This window comes from Penicillium oxalicum, chromosome II, assembly GCF_001723175.1.
Source record: "Penicillium oxalicum strain HP7-1 chromosome II, whole genome shotgun sequence".
Lineage (NCBI taxonomy): Eukaryota > Fungi > Ascomycota > Eurotiomycetes > Eurotiales > Aspergillaceae > Penicillium > Penicillium oxalicum.
The window spans coordinates 2,872,348-2,888,051 of NC_064651.1; the positions used below are offsets into that span (position 1 = coordinate 2,872,348).

Consider the following 15,704-nt stretch of genomic DNA (forward strand, 5'->3'; position numbering starts at 1 on the left):
ATTGTACTACTTAATTTTCGCAATTTGGATCTTTGAGATACCCTTTGGTATTGGATGGAGCATTTGATTTTCATGCCTTGTGTGGATTTTATCGGTGGGGGGGTTAAGAAATTTCTACGCGCATCCCTACCTCTTTTTAATCATTTATACATGCTTCTCTTTAATGGATCATTATTATTTCTTTACGCGACTTTCGAAACTATCTAAGGAAGTAAAAACCGAGACCTTGGAATGATTTGTCATATTTGACTGGTATCAATGAGACGATAGAACGTGATTGTCTCTTCCTCGCGGGAACTCCCAACGCCCGACTGTTCCAATTTGATTGGAAATAATTCGATGGAAATGCGCCAAGCCAGAAGAGAAAAACAGAAAGAAAAAATAGAAGATCATTCTGTCACGTCCATAGCATCGGGGGTTTCGGCAACCTCATCATCATGGATCACGTCATCCATGTCTTGATCATCTCCTTGCCCTTCGACGATTTCAGATGGATTGTCCTCAGTCTTACTGGCGTCTTTCTCAGTCGCTAGATCTGTATCGTCTTCCTCGAGCTTTGTGACGTCTCCAGAAGGATCAGCTTCATCGTCCTGAACGTCTTCGTCTCTCTCATCGACAATATCCTCGTCGCCGCCCTCTTCGGTTTCAGTATCGGCAATCTCGTCTTGCTCATCAGCTTCATTCTCATCACCTTCCTCCTCCTCTTCTTCTTCCTCAATCTCTCCCTCTGCACCCTCTTCACCATCTTCTTCGACTTCTTCTTCGTCCCCTTGTTCTTCACCATCGCCCTGAGGATCGCCCTCGTCGGCTCCCTCACCTTCGGTTTCGGTCTCTCCATCTCGACCTTCGTCCCGATGGATTTTCGAGAACATAGATTTATGCTCAAGCGTCAGATCCAATTTGCTTTCATCAACATCGCTGAGCTCGCTTTCGTCCGCAGTGTCATTCAGATTATTGCCACCAAGCATCTGCGCATCATCATCATCATCGTCATCTCCTGCCTCGGTTGGCTGTTTAGCCAGGTCACGGGGAGCTGAAGTAGGTCCTGATGAGGCACCCGAACCCGGATGAGTAGGTGCAGGTTGATCTGCATCACCCACAGCAGTGAGCTTGTTCGATGCAGCACGAGGCCCCAGTTTGAGGTTGACGATGGTGTCCGCACGCTTCTGAATATCTCGTCGAGCGATTCCCTTAGTTCTTCCCCGGGGAGCTGGTGCATCCGCAGCCGAAGTGGAAGCTGTAGGATCAGGAGTATCCGCAGTGCCATCGCCGGTCATGAGAAGGTGATCAACCTTCATTTTCTCCTTTTTCTCCTCGTTGACCTGCTCATTCAGAGATGGCAGGTTCAGCTCGTAGACACGCGCGTACAAATCCGCGATCAGATCTTCAAAAATCGTCACTTTGACGAAATTGTTGTTGAGCTTTTTGAGCTCGAACGAGTCACGGATAAGTTCAAGCAGCGGGAGGCTCTCTGAGCACAGTTGCGGCAATGCTTCCAACCGGGCTGTTTTGGATGAGAATTCTTCCCATCCAATGGGCTTGAAAACGTTTTCTTCATGGCCCTCGCTAATTTCCGCTGCTCTCCGGATCATCTTCATGTACACAGAACAGGCATCTTCCCACAGTTTGCCATGATTGATGAAATCGCCTTGTTTCTTTCTCACACGTCTGAGCAGCTGGTCCAGACTTGCACGGTCATCCAGCTGATCAAGTAGCGCGGTGAAGAAATAAACGTAGCGAGTGGTATAGACGAAGTGTCGCCCCGGACGTTCAAATTCCGGCCGCCATACTTGGATTGTGAGTGTCCTTGTGAAGATCTGTGAAAGCTCTTGTTTGGCTGCAGCCGCGGCCGTTGCATTTTTTTCGTCATCGTAGATGATATGCGCAGCCTAGTCTCGTCAGGCTTGTCTTGGTGAGGCGATGAAAAGGAAGAGGCTTACCTTAACACTCATACGGTGGTGCCAGTTGGATTTATCTGCGCTCTTGAACTTTCTGACGACCTCAACGATGTACGGCTTCCATTCATCCTCACTCTCCGGTGCCTTCACTTTGCGAGCCCAGGGTGTGGCCTGCAGAATTTGACTCGCCTTCGTCGGCTACAGGGATGTTAGAACTTGCGTGAGAAGTTGAGGTTGCATATCTGAAACTGAACTTACGGTAATTGCTCCGCGAACGACCAGCTTGTGGACGATAGACACAAGCTTGAAATGTGGCTCGAATATGGGATCTGCACGAGAGTCTTTTCTCTTGGGCAGAGCAGAGATTGCCTTGCGAAAAGCGTTCAAGACATCATGCATTTCAACCCGCTTCGAAGTTGTTCTCATCGAGTCTTCACAGCTGAACATCTTCCAAAGGCATTTGCCTATGTAGTAATGAGTTCTGAGCTTTATTAGCTTGACGCGTTCCTGTAACTTAGAATACAAAAAAAGGCGGAATGGCACTCACATCCAGCGATTGGGTTTGTCGACAAGAGCTCTTTTCAATAGGTTGGAAGCAAAATTCCAAACAGAGTACGGGGTCATCTCTTTGAAGGGCTGGCCTTTGTACATCTGCTGGCTTTCCTCACTGCTAAAGTGGCGAGAGAAGTCCGAGAGGCTGAACGCCTTCATCGAAAGCGGTTCACGAGATGAGGCGTACATCCTTATACCAAAGTCTGTGTACAAATCTGACAACAGTGTTCTGGTCTCGCCTGTCGGCTCAGCGTACCTCAGCGCAGTTGAGACAGCCATGGCGTAGCAGTGTATCGCGTATCGTTGATTTGTAACAAGATCACTGCGGTTGTTGTTAATTTTCTCTGCGGTCCATGTAATTTCTTCCTCAAGCTTGGCATCGTAGGCTTGGGCTAAACGAAACCAAGTTTCCCATCGACTCGAGCCGTACTCGATGTCCAGTCTGAAGAAATGGATCGCATCTTCAAGTTCTGCCGTCGAACCAGGGCTCAACCGTTTCTGAGACCGAAACCTTGACAATGCAAAGTTCCCGAGTAGGAAATACCATCCTTTCGCGGCAATTTGGGCATTCTCACCCGGGACCACGAGCATTGTAAGCTCCAGAACTCCCTGAGCTGCGCGCAGAAGAGAGGAAGGGTTAATTGGTGCCTTGACGTATCCGTGGAAAACGCGTCGATTGAAGGACATCTGAGGTGAAGACGCGGCCTTGACCGGAAGCATGGTTTGTTGCATTTTTTCGATCGTGAGCTTAAGATCAGATTTGGTCAGATCTTTCATATTCATGTTTTGCGCTTGCTTCATGACAAGATCGATCATTTTCATCGAGGTAGGGCGGTCTAACTTGTCCGGAGTACATCCGTGATCGGTCGTTCCGTCAAAGGGGGAAAACCTGATCCCATGCAGATCCAGAAGCACTTGACAAATATCAAGTTCATAATCGCCATTTGTTTGCAAGTCCAGCAATTCGGTTTTGAGCAGCTTCAGAAAGCGTTTCTGTGAGTAGCGGCACATGCAGCGGACGCCCAAGGCATTGTGAACAGAACGAAGAAAGCGGATTCGATCTTCATGTGGCTCATGGAATAGATCTTTATTCTGCGAGACAGCTTCCACGAACAATGTGTACTGCAAAATCCAACAGCGGACATAGAGCTCGCGCATTCTTTCTTTGAAAGTTTCAAAGGACTTGGAGAGAGAGCCACGTAGTTCAGGGCCTGGGTTTTGACCAACGCGGACCGAATCTTCATACAAAACGAATGAATGAACCAGCCGCGTGAGACGGGTGATGGTGAACATGGAAGCCTTGAGATGATCCATGTCGATACAGTCATAAACAGTCTCGCCTTGCTGGAAGAGCAAGTGAATTGCCTTTCCGAGAACATTGTCAAGAGTTTTCAACGAGCTAATCAGGGCCAGTTGACGTTGCTCACTAGTCTCCTCGAGGTATTTCGGATCTTCCAAGTTGTTCATAATCACCTCTATGCTCCGAAGGTGGCAAGACATGACTTTAGGCGGATAATCTATTGCCTGGTAGGCCTCTTGAAGTCGGCGCCACAAAAAGAGTCGTAACGGAGCATCTCCCCGGTCTAGGAACGCACGCATCTCATCAGATGTTGACGATGGCATCGTTTCATCAAGGCCAATTATTGTGTCAACACATTCGGTCGCCGCGGGCTCGAGGATGGGTTCTATGGCCTCTATGAGCGAGACTGGGTCCTCATCTTCGGGATTAAAGACCTTCGCGAAGAAATCCATGCACTTGAGCTTGAGCATCTCCTGATCTATCGTTGTGACTGACAGCTCTGCCATAGCCGAATTGTTGACGAGCCGTAGACAAGGGTCACCCATTGTTTGTAGAGTAAACTTCAAGTCTTGAAAACAGAGCAAGACGTGCTCCCTGTCAGCCTCACCAGCCAGATTTATGTGGAAGACTGATGTCCACATGTGACGAAGCGCAAGGTTCTGACGGCACTCCTGCGACGGGCAGAAATCGAGAAAGAGATCCAGAGCCGACCTAGTAAGGACAGCCCACCTATCGAGTCGATCCTTCTGAAGCAGTCTCTCGCTCTGGCTGTTGCCACTGCTCATCTCGAGTGAGGCAAAAAGGTCCAAATGAATCTCGTAAATAGCCTGCATCACTTCGAGCTCACAAAGATCGCTTTGGCGATATTGGTAACATGCTTCTGCAGTCGACTCAAGAACACGTCTTTCGGTTGCAGCAAAGACGTCGCTCAGTCGAGTGAAGACGAATTCATCTTCGCGTGAAAGCACCTGGGAGACAATCTCCTTAAGATCTTGAGGCCACAGAAGCGAAGTGTATGCAGATTTCATAACAGGCCACTCTGTGACCTCTCTGCCGAACCCCGGTACGAGGAGTCGTTCAAGCCACCTGTAGGACACTTCTTGAGGATGCAACCAATTGCTGTTTACCATTTCAGAAAACCGGTAGAGCTCTTCGTTCGAAGTTAGCTCCTCTTGAATGGCAGCCTTCCGAGTACCACGTCTGGAATACTCTAGGAATACAGCGAGTCCGGACTTGCTTGAACCAACGTCTTTCAGAGACGATCCATCATCCTTTTGCTGAGACAGCCGAGATTTCGCGTCGTTCCATGTTCGACAAATGTCTCGTAAATCCAGAATTCCAACGCTCCCGGGTTCCAGAATAGCTGTTGATGGATCCTTGGCAGAAGCCACCTCACTTCTGAGATCCTCGATCTTGCCCATAGAGCGGATATCCACTTTTGAGTACAGAGAGTCGACCGTATTGAACATCCACTCATCTGCATTCACAAAAACTTCGAGTCGGTCCTCGAAGTATTTGTCTTGGTCGAAAGGAACCTCATCTTGTTGAACTAAAGCATCAGCATTCGATTCCCGCGCCCTGGTCCGCCTGCTCTTCATTCTGCTTCCCTCCATCTGCTCATCATTGGTAGCCGATGCGCAGGATCGTTTGCGGGCTTCAGCTGGAGACTTCACATCTGCTTCTTCAGCTTTTCCAGAATCATCAAGGGGATTCATCTCAGATTGCTGAACAGACTGTCGCTCCAGCGATTCAATCAATTGTTTTTCCGCGCTCTGATCAATCGACGACTGCTCGTCGGTCGACTGAAACTTCGTTGGTTCTTGACGAAGTAGATCAGCTACAGCACCGGTATCATCTTCCTTCAGCATGTCCATATCGTCGGTATTGCCGTTTTCATTTGATCCGGGCGAGGCAACTTCACGTTCTTCATCGACCTCCGATGTATCAAGAGCTGTGATACTTCGAGGCGGCAACGAAAAACCAACGGCTTTACTGGGGCGCTCAGCGAAGGGTGCTTCTTCCTCCTCGGCGAGTACATTCAAGATAGCCGATCCAGTGGCTGCCCAAGTTGCAATTGAGGGCTTTAGTTCTCGGCGCGATGTGGATATGGACAGCGGACCCTTGGACGATTCCATACATTCAAGCTCGGCAGGAAGTGCGGGAAGATACGAATATAAGTCGGCGTGCCCTTTCAGGTATTTGTCAAGTGCTTTTTTCTGCTTCTTGACAGGAATCTGGGATGCCGATAGTCCATCAAAGAGGGTACGAAGAGTGCTACGCAAACGTTCCTCTGAAAAGATTTCCTCGAGTCCCAATTGTGTCGATCGTACTTCTAAGCGATTGTCATCGTCCGCCAGGACGCTCTCGAGGCAAAAGCGATTGAGGCGATAACTTTGGAGAGCACTGCCGAGTCGCGCACTCTGTCTCCATAGATTCAAATCGGTATCATCGCGCTCAAGCGCTTCGGCGAATGACTGAAGTGCCTCCTTGGTTGCTTTCGTGGCCCTCCGCGCAGCGTCGGGCGTGTTTGCGGTTTCAGAGGATTCATTTGTTAGGTTGCTGCGAAGCGAATCGAGAAGGAACTTTCCGTAATTCTTGTAGGAGAGATACAGAGTCTGGAACAAGCTTGATGTAGAATCGTTCACATTGAATTCAGCGATGGTGTCAGCGGCAGCGACGGCCTCGTCGGCAGCAGGTTGCGCCTCTGGTAGATCGGGCCGCTTGAAGTCGGAGAGGGATTCGGGATATTTGAAGATTTCTGAGTTCAACAGTGATTCGTAAGCCTCAGCTGCTTGCGGATAATACTCAGGCCCCTGCGAATGGAGCTTAAGGGCACTGTAGTAAAGTTTGAGAGCTTCTTCGATTTGGAGCTCTTTCGTGTCGTCGACCTCATCTTCAATGCCTTCGTCGGGCTCCACGTTCAAAGCAGCCCAGCTCGCCATTGTTGAGCTACCAGAGAAGAGTGTCAAATCAAGACTGACAAATGAGTGAACGTGTGCAGTGCATTGTTTTTGGATGTTTTGTCGGGACAGGTACACGGCGATGATACTCGAGAGAGCTTGCGATAAACGCCAATCGCAAGCTTATCGCGACTCACGCGTTGGCTGCCAAATCAGGAAAGGACGTCGTCTCTCCGCCTTGTTGCCTAGCGGCCTGAAGCTCTCTCGGTCTGTTTAATGACAAACCTTCCCCTCTTCACCGCCGAGAGTCGAGCAGCGTTCATTCACAATTGGAGCTTTTCTTTGAGAAGCATTAATAATTCGACCAGCTCCATTCATACGCGCGGCCGCCATGGTTGCGCCCGCTGTTCCAGAGTCCGTACCCCTAATGTGATGTCGAATCAACGTGTGCCTGGGGCATGCATCAGCATCGCCATTGATCGCTGGCAATTGCTTATGCAATTGCGCGAACGGTCGAACTAACCCTTTGCCAAACTCTAGGATTCATGAGGAGGAGGAGCTATTTGTCGCAGTAGAAGCGAGAACAGAATCGCTACAGAGCTTGCGGGAACTCGGCCCTCCGGATCTGGTTTACTTGGTGAAACAACCCAAGGCTAATTCGACCCGTCAAGTATGATTTCATTTGCCTCGGACTGATTGCTCACGATTCCTTTCTAAAATTGTGACTAAACTTGTGAACTTGTCTTTGCAGACCGGCGTCTACCATCACGTCACCGGAATCGATGCTTCTTCGTCCGCCAGTCTAGCCGCCTATGTCAACACTCTCACATTCTCTCCGCTCGACAAGACGCATAAAGTTGTCTCGGGAATATACTGGTCGGTTGATATCGCGCATGACTGTACACCGCGAACTCCAGTGTTAATATTTCTCGCAGCTGTTACAATGCTTTTTCACATCTCGATATGCGGGTCGAGGTCAAGATTCCGGGCAGTCTGGAAGCCTACTGCATCGACGAACACGGAGAAAAGCGAATGGCTACAGATGCGCTTTGGTTGGAAACTTTTCTATGTGCGGTTCTGAGGGCATATCTGTACGCTGATGACGGCAGCGGAGATGCGATCAAGAAGATCGTCGGCGTCCGAAGATTTAATCCAGTGACCAACACCGAGATGGAGCACAAGTTCTTGGATGCTGCCGAGAAACTTTTCTTTCTAGGTCCGTTTCCTGAGGATGGGCATATTCCGAAGGAATTTCTAACACTATCGCAGGCCGTCAGCTTAGCTCTGATCCTGAGACACAGGTTCCCAACACCGTCAGCAACCATTTGACATCGGGTGTCTTGAAATACATCTATACGACCGGCCGATATACGTCAGGAATCAACCTTTTCGAGAAGCTTCGCACGCGTGATGTCGAGGTCTCGTCTCTCCTCGCGCGTGTGCAGATAATGGCAGACGAGGAAGTCCAAGCTGTGCGGTTGATGTACGATGCCCTGCAGGATGTTCCAATGGATTATGCCCTGCTCGATAGTCAAGCAGCTTTTTGCCAGAGCAAAGGCGAAGGCGAGATGGCTCTTGAATGCGCCAAGCGTGCTGTGACCGCGGCGCCCAGCGAATTCACTACCTGGGCTCGCCTGGCTGAAGTCTATATCAGCTTGGAACAATGGGATTTGGCGCTCTTGACCTTGAATTCATGCCCAATGTTCACATACCAAGACAAAGATACGCCACGAATGCCACAGCCGTCACGAATCATGCTTCCCATCCTGTCTGAAAGTATTCTCGATGAAATTGATGAAGGCCAGCCCAAGCAAGGCGATCCACATGATTACGTGCATCCTTCCCTGAGGAAGATGCATGCTGCTGGATACCAAGGCACATTTCTCAAAGCCTACAACCTGCTCACCAAAATTGCCGCTGCAATTGGCTGGGATCAATTGCTGAAGACCCGCAGCGAGGTGTTTGTGATGGAAGAGGAATATCGTGTGGAGCGACAACATGTCTCCAAGCCGGCACAATCGCTCGAGGCTGAAATGAACGGAGCGCCGGTAAAAAGTGCGGAAGAAAGCGGCGACGAGGACTCCAGCTCCGTGTCGGGCCCCAACCACGCCGACCCGGCCCACGACCCGGCCATCAACAAAAAGGAGGACGAAACGCCGATCGAGAGACCTGAGCAAAGTATGGCTTCCGAGGTGGTGAAGTCGGGCAACGATGATGTAAGTTTTCGTTCTTTGTTGTCTACCGCCCTGACATTGCTTTTACTGATAATGACCTTATTAGTCCGACCCGTCACACACCTCTTACACGCAATTCTCCAATAAGCGACTCTGCGAGCGGTGGTTGGATAACCTTTTCATGGTGCTCTATGAAGACCTTCGCATTTACACCATCTGGCGAACGGAAATGGCACAGTTCCGTCAACAAGCCATGGAGTATAAAAAGTCCGCGACTGAATGGGAGATTCTGGGTGAGCTCGCAGAGCGATTGCACCACTTCGATGAGAGCATTGAGGCCTACCAGAGCTGTTTGGCCATCAGGTTCTCGCCCAAGGCAATGCGTGGACTTCTCAAACTATACGAAAAACGAAACGACACGCGAGGAATGCTGGGTGCTTTAATTCGTTTGATTGCATGGCAGTACCGTTGGTACTCTGAGGTAAGGCTTGGAATCCGACTGTCCTTTTCGGGGGGGGGGGGGGGGGGGGGGGGGGGGCATGACCTCGTCATTTCTGACATGCTAACGTCTTTTCCTAGTTTTCACCGGAGCTTCTGTACTGTGTTCGTAAGCTGATTGAAGATGAAGGGGCAGTGAAGGTTCGGAGCATTGTGCAAGCCACCAACTTGCCCCAACCGGTGCTTGACCTCACACATCAGTATTGTCAGCTGTGTGCGACCTTCCGCAGCAGTGGTAGCGATGCTTAAGAGGGAAATTCCAGACGTCCCATGTCACGATGCAACGGCGTCCGTGCTCTACCTGATTCCTGCTTCTCAGGTGTGAACCTCAATCTGCAGGTACAAGACGTGTCCTCGCGAGGGCCGATCATATTAATTGCTACGATTTAGAGATGCCCTTTTTCCCCTTGACCGGGCATGATTGCGGGTTCAATACCACAATTCTGTGTATGTAGTTTCGACGATATATCAGGAGTAGGAGTACTGACGGGCACGGGGGGTACCCTACATATTCTGTGGACCGAGCTCTAGGTTGCATCATCGAGGGGAACCTGCGAGTGAGGCGGGTACTGGTTAAGTCCAATTCGCGCACTATGAACACTTTAAGGATAATGCTCTTTCTTTAAGTAATCAGAGGTATCGGTACCTACCAAGTATCAATCAAGACTATCATCCTCCATATTGATTTCAGTTGGTCAAGACTGCTACTTCCCAATTCCCTTCTTAGCCAGGGCAGTGACTACTAAGATTCCCACCCGGCTCCGGGACCTGAATCACAATTGGGGGGGGGACCTATACTTGAGCTTCCTCCGTTCCAAATTACTACTACCTCCGGGACTCAAAAGACCAGGCCTGAGGTGTAGATTGTTTACGCTTTCCTGGGACGGGTTGTGTACTTAGGTGAGTCACATCGCCAAGATGAAGGGGCTCATGTCCGCAAGCGGCTTGCAGTTTGACGGCGGGCGCCCCGGCCGGGCTCCATCTACCAGGGCTGCCGGTCCTGCGAAACGGCCAACTGGGCTGAACGCTCAAATTATGCTGTAGACATCACAGGGTCTGGTCATTGGAAGTAGATGCCCCAGTGGTGCTTCAATGGTATGACTCGGGTGGGGGAACCCTTGGCAATAGCTCCCCTTGAATCACATTACATTTGAGATGATCTGGGGGGTCGGGTGCTCCCGAAATAAATGTGATAGATCGAGAAGTCTTGAAATTATCTTCTACCTAGTAACTCATGGGATTGAAACCAAGTGCGTATCCTATTCAGCCGCATCCACCTCGGAGAGGTCTGCCTCCTTGGGGACAACGTCGCCCTTGGCCTTTGCAGCCGCCGCGGCAGGACCACTCGACTTTGCAGTCTCGTTTGCACCTTCGACCTCTTCCTCAGCGGGCTCGTCCTCGGCCGGCTCTTCGTCTTCGTCTCCTTCTTGACCTGCGCCCTCTTCCTCCTTCTCTTCGTCCTCATCATCGATTACCTCGGGTTGCTTCTTGCCATTGGCGCCCTCCTCGGTCTTCTGCTTCTTCTGGGCGGGAGGACCTGATATTCAATATGAATTAGAGACGATGACGGTCAAGACTTGGGGTGATTGTTCCTTTTATAGCAGAGTAGGTCCCTCGTGGGGGGAATGGTTAACCATGCGGCTTGGACGTACCTTCATCTTCACCCTCTTCCTCCTCCTGCTCCTCTTCGTCTCCGTCCTCGTCACTTGCACCTTCGCCTTCTTCGCCCTCTTCATCCTCGTCACTCACATCCGAGCGATCCGGTTCCGAGTCCTCGTATCTGTAGGGATAAAAGCGCAGACGAAGAAATTAGCATAAGAATACTATCAAGAGAGAGCCACATAAACATGTACAGGCGCAATGCCAAAGAAATCCTTGTGATAGCGCCGATGCATGCGCTGCGCCTCCATCACCTCTATCGCGCAGGACTCCGCGCGCATCCATGCCGAGAACGGTGTTCCCAGCGCGCAACGGGGACGGCGCTGGGAAGGAGAGGAGCTTGCGACAGCACGGCGCGTATACAAAAAGAGGGTATGACATGTTGCGTGGATCGCATCGCGATGGGGGGACCAAGTGGTGAATGAATTGAAAGTGCGCGAGGGGGGGGGGGGGAAGAATGGTGTAGTGAACTGACTCTTCTTCTTCTTCGCTCTCGTCGCTGGGGAGAGCTTGGAGCTCCTCCTCGGCGTCCGCTTTTCTCTTACGGGTAGTCATTGTGGGATAGTGGAAAGAGGCGACGGAGAGAAAGGTGAATTGATGAAAGAAGAGTAAATGCTCTGGCTTGATTTTGCGTGGAGGAGTTGACGGAAGGAGGAGTAGACTCGCAGCCGAAGAAGAGGAATGGGATGGGATGATCAGGGTCTGAAGTGTACGGATCCGGGATGAGAGACGGGTCAGAAGGAAGATGAGTAAGACAACCAGGCTTGGGGGGATGGAATGGTAGTAGGAGTAATAATCCTGGGTGGGAGACAGTCTACGCGCAATTTATACGGATATGAGAGAAGGGTGCCAGGGTACCTCATTACCTCGTAGCTTACTATTTTAAGGTCCTGCCGGTCCTACAGTACGGAGCGCAGAGTCCCTGCGGAGGAGAAGTGAGTTCCAGTACGACCGTACTCGGAGACGGTGGATGGGAAACGGAGGAGTCATGTCGTGGCAGTAAGCTCCGAGTGAATGCGCTTCCAAAGGAGAAGGACAAGGTCCAGAGGAGGAGGAGGGGGAAAGGGAGAGGTCGTGCAATCATCCACTGGTGACGAGGTGACCGGAGCGAGTTGCACCCATGCTGGGGAGGTACTGGAACCGGTACGAGTGACGACATGGGCCAGACCCAAAAGTACCTTTCCCCGAGTGCCATCGCAGCGACGAGGTACCGAGCCACTGAAGAGCTGGGGTACCCTCTCTGGGTCGAGATCCACTCGAGGCACGGGGGGGTGGAGTGTGCGTGGATACAGTGAGGAGATGTGCGTTGCTTTTACACGGATGCGTGGGCGCGAGTGCTCGAGTGTTTACATTCCAGACACTCAGACCAGAGACACACGACCAGGGCTGCAGATTCCCGTCCCCGTCCCCGTCCGGTCAAGGACCTGACCTGACAACTGCACGAAGGGGCAGGTTTGCGATTCGGATATACGGACAGCACCCTGGCGACCATGGTACCTGAGCAGCCTGATTGAGTCAGCAAGGCATTACCGGTATGAGGCGCAAGGTTGACCGGACTACTCTATGATTCCATGGGCGGGGTCTCCACGAGAGCGCCGTGGACGCTGGACATGACTTTCTACCCTTCGCGAGGGTCCTCAGCCTCAGCCCCTTCCGAGGGACCGAGCTGAGCGCGATGGAAACGTGATGCATCGTCTAGAGGCAACCCAACAACATTGTGAGATCGCCTCTGGTGATTGATATTCCTCACTTTCCGTGAGCAGTAGGGCACAGGCAAAGAATCCAGAAATTTTTGCTTGGATTCGCAGCAATATTACATTTAGGCGTCTCATGCCGGAGTCGCATGGTCGCAGAGTCACTGGATCAGCCACTTCGACCTTCGGTCGGCTGGAGATGAGCAGAGGAGCGGCTGCCCTGGCAGGATCACGTGCCCAGAACTATGGATGTTCCTATCCGGGGACCACGAACTCTGCAACTACTGTACTAGTCACACAACGGCAGCACGCCCGCGCCCACTGTCCATAAAGCCATTGATGGGGACCCTATGCCCACTTTATTGCGCCAAAAATTCGAAATTGGCCAAGCTGGGATCTAAGAGATTCTCATCTAGTCCAAAGCCGTAGGTCCCAACCATGTCGTAGATCAGGTCGGGTGGAGGGAAGCCCTGGGCCAGTGCATTCGCCCCTCCCGGCGGATGGCTACTATTGTTCTGATTCACCTCGCTGTTGGCATGGTGGCTGCCGACGGGCCATCCAGCCTCCCACGAGTCAAACCGCTCGAGCATCTTGCCAAGGCCACGGGCAATGTGCCGGGTGAGATGTCGTTCCCCGGCAGAGACATAGTTCATCAGCTCGATGACCCGCTCCACGAGTCGCCGCACCTGTTGCGCATCGATGCTCAAATACGCCGTGTTCCAGTTGATGGCCACCTTGATCAAGAAGACGGCGGAAAAGGTCACCATTGTGTGCGTGAAGATGGGTACCCCAACGATGGCATCTCGAATATCGGGCTCCTCCAACACCATGTTCAGGCAGGCCATGGCGGAAGAGATGGCGATATTGGCACTCTCTCTCCGATCCATCGAGAAGACGGGCGTGTTGGACGGCGAGAGTCCTCGCAGTGAGAGTGAATTGAGCTGAAATTTGGCAAAGTGGTAGTGCAAGACCACCCCCTTGGAGGGGTAGGTGCGCACGTACGAGCTATCGGCTGGACACTCAACATTCATCATTAGTTCACCGACGACATTCAGAAGCGACGGGCAACCCCGGAAGCGTGGTGCCACTTACCCGCCCTCGGCTGCCAGACTAATCGCCACTGGTCCACCGCGACATTGTAGACTCTCAATTGCCCGAAATCTGCCTCTGTGAGCGCTTGCTCGGTATCACTCCCAAACATGCGATACGCCTCGGTCAAGATCGTGAACAACACGACCTGTGCCAAAAGTCGGATATCGCCAGGGACGACCATGGGCAACTTCAGGAAGGTCTCGTAATTCCGAATGGCCGTGTCTTCGTGGATGACGGGCGGCCGCCCATAAGCGATACTGAAATGGTGATCACACACGTACAGCAGGTACCATAACTGTGCGCGTGCATATTGATCGGTGTGCCCCCGAATCAGACGATGATAACTCTGATGCAGACCAAGCTCAGTCGCAACGCGCACGGCATGTCCAGAGAGCTTCCAGCTTAGCTCGGACAGCCAAAATGCGCCAACGCAAAGACCTCGAATGTCGTCCAGCGTGTGAGCTCGCGTGAGAGCCATGCTTGAGACGAGGGCTACATACTCGCTATAGCAGCGGTTCAAGGTCTCCGTTCGATTGGGGATGTGAAGGGCTGCGACGGTGAGCACCGCAGCTGAGAGCAAGGTAGAGGCACGACGGACGGAAGTGAGGTCCCGATGGACCAGGATGATTCCGCCCCATAGTAATTGGTTCATGGTGCGACTGAAATATGCAAACAATTCCTCGGCCTCGTGGACGGAGACGAGGCCTCTTGTGATAAAATCCTCCTCCAAAAGTGTTTTCTTGGGGGCCTCGATGGGATTGTTGCGGAGGTTACGCAGTTTCGTGACCTCGTATAAACTTCGCATTGGCGCGGGAACTAGTTCTGGGTCCTGAAGATCGGGTTCTTGTGATGGCTCCCGTGTGACATCCATGGCCACCCCCGGTCCCTCGTGGTTGCTATGATGTGACTGCGACGCATCAATTGACGGCCGATGAGGGTGATGGGAGGCGGCTGGACTGGGGTCGTGACGGCCGTTGCTACCTCCAACTGTTGACAGATCGGGCAGTCCAGCGTGTTGCAAGAGCTGGGACACTGCCGTCTGCAACTGCTGGAGGCTTGCTGCAGCCTGTGATTTCCATCTACATTCAGCATGATCAGTATGTGCCGAACCCATCAAATCGATACCGTTTCTGTCCCACATCATGAACAAGAAACTTGGGGAAATGATCGGCAGAGGTGACGGTCGTACATCCCATCATCGTCCACAAATTTCTGGGAAAAATCATTCACCATGCATTTGATGCCACTGCGAACACATTTAGTGCAACTACTTTCACCCGATCGAAATTCACATCGAATCTTGTGTCGTTTACATTCGGCACCTAGAAGACGCAGTCAGCCGAGCCGCCGGGGTGAACTCCATAGTAGAAAATGCGGGAGCAGCGTCATGTGGGGAAACGATGTCCTCACGTACAAGCTCGAGCTTTCGATATCCTGGGAGCCACAGGACGTGACTCTGTCGATCGATGCGACTCGCGAGGCGAGTCAAGCCCTGCATCTGTTGAGGACCGTTTCGCTGGAGTGCGAGGATTCATGCTTGCAATGCAGAGAGAGGGGGGGGAATAACAAAGGGTTCGGTGATGCTCCGCGCATGGTGGATTGGGGGGAAGATACGGTGGGGCAAGCGAGAAACAGGTCGGGGAAGGCCGAGCGCTGGAGCGTTTCCTGGTGAATGCCGATATTGACCGCGCCCTTCGATATCTTTTGCCGACCGAGGCAGTAACTTCTCGGTCAGACCCAACAGGATGTATTACCTTTGTATTCGAAGACTCGAAAATGCTGTCCGAGCAAAATAAAACGCACTTGCGAATCGGAGAGGCTAGTGCTGGTCCACCAGTTCCCACGTGGCATGCATATTGTTTTGGACATGAATTCTTTGCAGGCAGCACGAGATGTATTTCTCATTATCGTGAAACATCCATGTCACTCCTGAATAT

At 51.7% G+C, this 15,704-nt stretch overlaps 4 protein-coding genes across 4 annotated transcripts; 1 reads left to right on the forward strand and 3 right to left on the reverse strand.

Annotated features, from left to right (window-relative positions):
* Positions 1 to 389: 389 nt before the first annotated feature.
* POX_b02878 (Histone transcription regulator 3) lies at positions 390 to 6,692 on the reverse strand (the record flags this gene model as incomplete). Its single annotated transcript, XM_050111786.1, has 4 exons — positions 390 to 1,889; positions 1,941 to 2,096; positions 2,157 to 2,379; positions 2,446 to 6,692. 4 exons carry the CDS (start codon positions 6,690 to 6,692, stop codon positions 390 to 392), a joined length of 6,126 nt encoding a protein of 2,041 aa, XP_049972132.1.
* Positions 6,693 to 7,041: 349 nt separating this feature from the next.
* Positions 7,042 to 9,571, forward strand: POX_b02879 (uncharacterized protein; the record flags this gene model as incomplete). The annotated part of the gene is made up of 7 exons (XM_050111787.1): positions 7,042 to 7,064; positions 7,191 to 7,320; positions 7,402 to 7,526; positions 7,586 to 7,866; positions 7,920 to 8,866; positions 8,931 to 9,305; positions 9,404 to 9,571. The coding sequence occupies 7 exons, from the start codon at positions 7,042 to 7,044 to the stop codon at positions 9,569 to 9,571; spliced, it is 2,049 nt and encodes a 682-aa protein (XP_049972133.1).
* Positions 9,572 to 10,581: 1,010 nt separating this feature from the next.
* On the reverse strand, positions 10,582 to 11,536 carry POX_b02880 (uncharacterized protein; the record flags this gene model as incomplete). The annotated part of the gene is made up of 3 exons (XM_050111788.1): positions 10,582 to 10,859; positions 10,975 to 11,102; positions 11,457 to 11,536. 3 exons carry the CDS (start codon positions 11,534 to 11,536, stop codon positions 10,582 to 10,584), a joined length of 486 nt encoding a protein of 161 aa, XP_049972134.1.
* A 1,498-nt stretch (positions 11,537 to 13,034) lies between these two features.
* Positions 13,035 to 15,302, reverse strand: POX_b02881 (Transcriptional activator of proteases prtT; the record flags this gene model as incomplete). The annotated part of the gene is made up of 4 exons (XM_050111789.1): positions 13,035 to 13,687; positions 13,768 to 14,846; positions 14,957 to 15,089; positions 15,182 to 15,302. The coding sequence occupies 4 exons, from the start codon at positions 15,300 to 15,302 to the stop codon at positions 13,035 to 13,037; spliced, it is 1,986 nt and encodes a 661-aa protein (XP_049972135.1).
* Positions 15,303 to 15,704: the final 402 nt, after the last annotated feature.